Here is a 6648-nt window from a genome sequence, read left to right on the forward strand (position 1 = left end):
TAACAACCTTATGAGCCTACTGGCCCAATCTGAAGCCATTCTATGGGACTGATAGCCGCTTATAACGGACATTTATTGGGATGAGCACATACGAAGTGCACCTGCAAACGGCCACTTTATTATGTACAAGAAGACAGAATCAACATGATGATCCACAGGTTCTATATATTAGAACAACGTTCTTATACTTCATCCTCACCTGCTGCCAGAAGATCTCACCTAAATAGATACATTGATCTATTACCGTTCATGAAATTATCCCATAATATTTTCATCTATGGCAATAAATGTTGATATACTGATATACTGAATGTATTCACTAATGTATTCCTAATTTTGTCTAAATGACCATTTCAAACAACATGGCACTCTCCACTTCCCTAATAAACATTCTATAAATTAATTTCAGAACTCCATATTCCTAATATTACTGGTCAGCATTTGCATTATTTTAACTATTAAAATTGTTTTTCAGATATAACAAATACATTTTCAGTCAATCTGATTAATATCAGAACGGCCACTTAAAATGTGTAAACATTTCCACATATATAAATCTTAATTCTTATCATAACCCTAGTATTTATAACCCTTGTAATTTTTAAAATTCAGTTTCTGTGAAAAAAAAAATAATATATTACTACAGTTAGGTCTAGGAGTGTGATTTTGATCGGAAAAATCTTATTTTAGTGATCTACAAATGGAAAAACAGAGAGGAGAGTGCTTTTAATAAATGTAAAAACGTCTTGCCATAGCCCACCTCATGTATAAACGTATGCATTAACTCGAGCAACAATCCTCCTTTGCCACCTTCCTCTCCTTTGTAGTTGTAACACTTTTTTTTAACACACTGTCCTTTTTTATTTTTCTGCATTTCTGCATTAAAATCTCTTCTTCCAGTGGGGTGAAACAGGCACTTCCTGATGCCTGTTGTCATGGTGACTCAATGAATCAGTGCTCCGCTGACAATAGCTTTTCATACTTGTTGCGCACGTGTTTAACTCTGAGTGGACCTAGTTAAAATTGATTGAAGTAATTGATATCAGCCGTTGTAAAACTGAACACTTCGAGTTCCCGACTTCAGGATAGATAAATTTAGAGTTGCGAATTTAGAACCGATTTTTTTAAACCTGCTTCGTGAAACTGACTCATGTAACCTTTCATTTCTTTGAGCTTCAAGAATGTATGTTTTTATCTTGACCTGACGCAGCAACACCAGGGGTCTGAATTTTGATTAGTCCTAAGCAGACCAATCAGCAGCTGAAGATGAAGATACATGACTTCCTGCTAAAAATAATACAAATTGATCTGAACAAAGAAGACAAGAACCAGATACCTGTTCCCATCATCTTTCCAGCACCAGGGTACCGCCAGGTTCTTAAGAGGGAGTCTCACCTGGTTCTGGAGCTGTCTGAGCGAGTACTGCAGGGTCAGGATGTGGCTGAACAGCGGACTCTGCAGCGTCTCCCGCAGGTTCCCCAGAGTGGCGCTGTGGGTCCACTCCTCCTTCTGGACCAGTTTGGACTGCAGCCGCTCCAGAGCTCCCAGTACCTGCTGGCGCTCTGCGGAGGAAACTGGAACACACAGACAAACGGACCTTTTAGGTTCTGATACATGCATCATGCTTACATCAACTGGGCTTCACTTTCTGGTTCAGGAGAACCCAACAGAACATTCTTTGTTTAGGAAATATGTGCTTATCTGAGTTACAGTTAATCATTAGCTCCAGAACCCATAAACAGAACCCTGAGTCCAAGCAGAAAAAAAGGGGGGAGGACTTACCCACAGGGACATTGTCCAACATGGCCGTGCTGGATCCGCCTGAACACAAAGAACAGAGAGATGACCCGATTCAGACGGTACACAGTGGAAACGAGTCCAACAGGACACCAAATCACAGATTCTGTTTAAGATTAGCAGAACCTGTGCAGCAACGGGCCAGAACCCCAGGCAGAAAACTCCAAGTCCTCTAACAGCAGGGACAGACTGGGTCCAATTGGACAGTAGTACCCAGTACTCGACCATCCCGCCCCATATCATCCCTTGTTACATTTTGTTACTGAATGTGTAAAATTTCTACTATATATTAACAGTAATGGCAATCATATCGCCCTTTCAACATCTGTCGTGCTGTGGGTCACATGTAGCCTGAAATAAATCAAATCAAAGAAGTGTCCTTCCATTCCAGTTGGAAATTAGTCCCTAACTATATAGGGGCAGTGATAGCCACGCCAGTCCAGGGACCGACTGCAGTTCTACTGTAAGGTGCCTCGGTCAAGGTTAATGATCGGCGTACCTGACATATATCAACCATACCATGCATAGTGCTTTAGGTTAATAGACTATATTAGTTAGGCTATGCATGCTTCCAAAAAACAAAATCCATCATCCCCTTTCTTTTTTTTTTTTACTACTAGACTACTGGTACCATGTTTGGATCGAGAACTGGGACAAGAGGAGATGAATCAATCCAAAAGGTTCTGAATGTTTAGCGGATCAGAACATTCATCTCAATCTACGGTAAGCTTAATGTCATTAGAATAATACCTGGGTCATTTCCAGAGGTGTCAAGTAATGAAGTACAAATACTTCTCAACTGTACTTAAGTAGACTTTTTAGGTATCTGTACTTTACTCCATTACTTATTTTTCTTCCTACTTCTGACTTTTACTCATTACATTTTCACACAAGTATCTGTACTTTCTATTCCTTACATTTTTAAAACAAACGTTACTCGTTACTCTTTGATTCAGTTTAACGTTTATAACTATTAATTTCACATCATGTGCGCCATCCAATGCAGATCATTAGCGCCATCCACATCTAGTGAAAACTAGTGTAATTGGATGAGTCATAGAACGCAAACACTCATTGGTTAGCTAAAGGAGATCATCAGAAGCAAGCAGGTGTTCTTCAAACTCCAAACATGAATTGTCTATGCCATGCTACAATGTGGGATACAGAAAAAGATGTTGAAATGTCTGAAAGGTCGGACACAGGCGAGAGCGTATCGGGAGATGGAGACCAACAAGACCTCCCGCATCCTTGGCCCTATCTCAAAGATTTTACTTTATACCAGGGGTCTTCAAGGTTTTCGAGGCCAAGGACTCCCAAACTGATGGCGAGATGGAATGGGGACCCCCTAATTATATTCTATGAAATTGTGTTATATCAAACTGGTCCTATAGTCACTCTATTACAGATGGAGTAATGAAACAAAAGACATTTCACCCTGAGATTATTAAAGTATTCTGATTCCTGGTTGATGGGACAGGTGTTGTGAATGAAACGGTGCCCAGCTTGAAAGAGCTCCTGTGTGTCGCGGAATGTGAGCATTGATGACTGAAAGACATCTTCTGCCTCCATTTATCTGTTTACTACAGTGTGTTGAATTCATGTTTTAATCAACCAAAACCTTCGTAACCCCCATGAAGTACCTCCGCAGACCCCTGTTGGAAACCTCCGCTTTATACTTTTTGTTTTTGGAGCACAACATTTTTCACTTTTACTTGAGTAAAGAGGTCAAGTTGATACTTCAACTTTTACCAGAGTGTTTTTAAACTGCACCATCTATACTTCTACTTAATTACCAAACGTCTGTACTTTTGACACCACTGCTCATTTCAATCTAACTTCATGTGACCCTTTTAAAACCCTGAGTCATGCTTCTGATCGAAACAAAACCATGGAGGTCCAAACAGGATGGGATTTATCATCTATAAGTTGATTTATTGATTTTATCTATCTGAGCTGAGGAGATCTAGGAGCAGAAAGGGTTTCCTCTGGGTCCTACAGTCAGAACCTGAACTGATGAGAGACAGACAGGTGTCCCTCCAGNTTTATTGTATTTTATTTTTTAAATGAAAATATTTCTGTTGAATTTTGGAGTCTTTGTTTTTATCCTTGTGGTATCAAAAATGGTATCGAGTATTGAATATTTTCCTTAGTATCGGTATCGAGTTGAAAAGTTTAGTATCGTGACAACCCTACCAACAAGACCTCCCTCATCCTTGGTCCTATATCAAAGAATTTTTCCAAATAGTCGTAAAATTGAGCTTTCAACTCATATAGTGGCATCTGGCTGTTTTTTTTTTTAGGTTAATTTATACGAGGGGTCTTCAATGTTTTCCAGGCCAAGGACCCCCAAACTGATGGTGAGATGGAGCAGGGACCCCCTAATTATATATATATTGAATCAAATTTTGTTATATCAAACTGGTCACTCTATTACAGATGGAGTAATGTAATGAAAGTAATTTCTCCCTGGGATTATTAAAGTATTCTGATTCTGATTCCTGGTTGATGGGACAGGTGTTGTAAATGAAACAGTGTCCAGCTTGAAAGATCTCCTGTGTGTCTCTGAATGTGAGCATTGATGACTGAAAGACATCTTCTGCCTCCGTTTATCTGTTTACTACAGTGTGTTCAATTCATGTGTATTTAAAGACATTTCAATTAGAGGAAAAAATTGCAGGTGGAATATTTAAAAAAAAAAATCTAATCAACCAAAACTTTCGTGACCCCCATGAAGTACCTCAGCGCACCTCCTAGGGGTCCTGGACCCCCTGTTGAAAACCTCCGCTTTATACTTTTTGTTTTTGGAGCACATCGTTTTTCACTTTTACTTAAGTAAAGAGGTCAAGTTGATACTTCAACTTTTACCAGAGTGTTTTTAAACTGCACTATACTTAATTAACAAACGTCTGTACTTTTGACACCACTGCTCATTTCATTCTATCTTGCTGTGACCCTTCTAAAACCCTGAGTCACGCTTCTGATCGAAACAAAACCATGGAGGTCCAAACAGGATGGGATTTATCATCTATAAGTTGATTTATTGATTTTATCTATCTGAGCTGAGGAGATCTAGGAGCAGAAAGGGTTTCCTCTGGGTCCTACAGTCAGAACCTGAACTGATGAGAGACAGACAGGTGTCCCTCCAGCTGTCCCCTCACCTGTCCTCCAGGGACAGACAGCCTAATGGACCGGAACCATAACCTGATCACCCCTTTCTATAAACCTTCATAATTTCTTTTTTACACCCAGTTTCTAAAACTAACTATGAAAGGTCTCAATGCGCATGCGCAATGAAGGTAACAGTTTCTGTGCTCAGCAGGTGAGAAAACCGCAGGTAGCTTTCAGAACCGAGCCGAACCGGACCCATGTGTGTATTTACAAACCTGGTGGTCCACCTCAGAGCACAGACCCCTGCGGAGGACTAAATGAGCCGGAAACACACCTGGGCTCACCTGAGGGGAACCAGGAAGTGAGGCTAGCGGCTACGAGGGGCGCGGCCAGATGAAAGCTGCTGTTTAATCAGTTAACCCGAGATTTTTTATTGACCCAGAAACCAACAGGTGGTCTGTTTGGGTTTCCGGGTGAACTTTGTTGGTGAAACAGGTGCGTCGAACTTAGTGGACAGGTGGAAACTCTCTGGAAACCGGGTTAAACGCCTGACATTGAACGCAGCTTTGCTCAACAGCTGGCGGTTCGAACAGACCAGAACTGGTTACGTTCAGCCGAACCAAGACACAAGCACAGAACCAACTGACCCAAAACAAACAGTCTAAGCAGCTAAATAGCTAACTAACTGTTTCCCTCAAAGCGACTAGAACCAGAACTCACCTCTTTGGCTTCGGACCGACCCACAGAAACAGAACCGAGCCTCCTACAGTCCAAAAAGTCCGAACACAGGTTAAAAACCATTCGGAACTAGAACCAAATCACTTTGGCTGGATCCAGTTTGGAACCAGCGTCGCAGTGATGATGCATTTAGGTACCGGTGGTAAAAAAGAACTTTAGTCATTTTTACTGAACGTTCAAAGAACACCAGAGGGTTCGATTCAGTAAAGTCACCCGCTGCCCGGTTCTACAGGGAAGTTTTCCTCTCAACCTATCTGTGGTTTATTTACACACACACACACACAAAGAAAAAGGAAAATAATTTTTTTGTTTTTTCGGAAGAAAAACATGTTGCTTTTATTTTAGAAAGCCTTTATAAACTCCAACAATTGATTAAATGATTCGTAGAAATAAAGTTCTTGATATAAAGAAAAGGCTAAATTAAGGGTATACACATTTTCATAAGGCTACTTTTACACAAAAATAATAAAATATTTAAAGGATGGAATTAGCTTGCTGTAATATTTTGATTAAAACTAGTAGATTTATATATAACAAATCTTTTTTTTGTTGTTTTTAAAGAAACTAAAGATGTATGACATTCAACAGCTTAAGCGGATCTCTGTGGACTCTTGAACCAGAAGTTTGGACTGTTCCTGAACTCATCATTGATGTTGAGGAGGACTTTAAACTTCTGATGTCACTGACACTCAGGATTCTGCCTCCTCATTTTAGATCTGATTCTGGTTCAGTAGAACTGTTGGGTTCTATGGAGGTTCTGAGTTATTAGATCAGAATCATATTTAAAACTTTGACTGAACCGTTTCTGTTGGTGTAGGAAAACTTTTTCAGGGACTTTTTTATACAGACAATAATTTCTCCATTTTAGGACAATTTCTCCTTCGCTCTTTTCTGCAGAACCATTCTGACAATCATCGAACCTCCTTTAATTTGGAAAAGATTATATATATATATATATATATATATATATATATATATATATATATATATATATATATATATATA

At 39.6% G+C, this 6648-nt stretch overlaps 1 protein-coding gene across 1 annotated transcript in view; it reads right to left on the bottom strand.

The window, feature by feature from the left end:
* LOC107085898 (inaD-like protein) overlaps nt 1-5786 on the bottom strand; it is a 30484-nt gene extending 24698 nt beyond the window's left edge. Inside the window, exons 1-3 of the mRNA XM_015376535.1 lie at nt 5626-5786; nt 1783-1821; nt 1396-1574 (exon numbers count right to left, since the gene is read on the bottom strand). Of these exons, the coding sequence (XP_015232021.1) occupies nt 1396-1574; nt 1783-1804 (201 nt within the window). The 5' untranslated portion in view covers nt 1805-1821; nt 5626-5786. The remainder of the gene's footprint in view (nt 1-1395; nt 1575-1782; nt 1822-5625) is intronic.
* Nucleotides 5787-6648: the final 862 nt, after the last annotated feature.

Source organism: Cyprinodon variegatus, unplaced genomic scaffold (genome assembly GCF_000732505.1).
Source record: "Cyprinodon variegatus isolate N-32 unplaced genomic scaffold, C_variegatus-1.0 Scaffold136, whole genome shotgun sequence".
Lineage (NCBI taxonomy): Eukaryota > Metazoa > Chordata > Actinopteri > Cyprinodontiformes > Cyprinodontidae > Cyprinodon > Cyprinodon variegatus.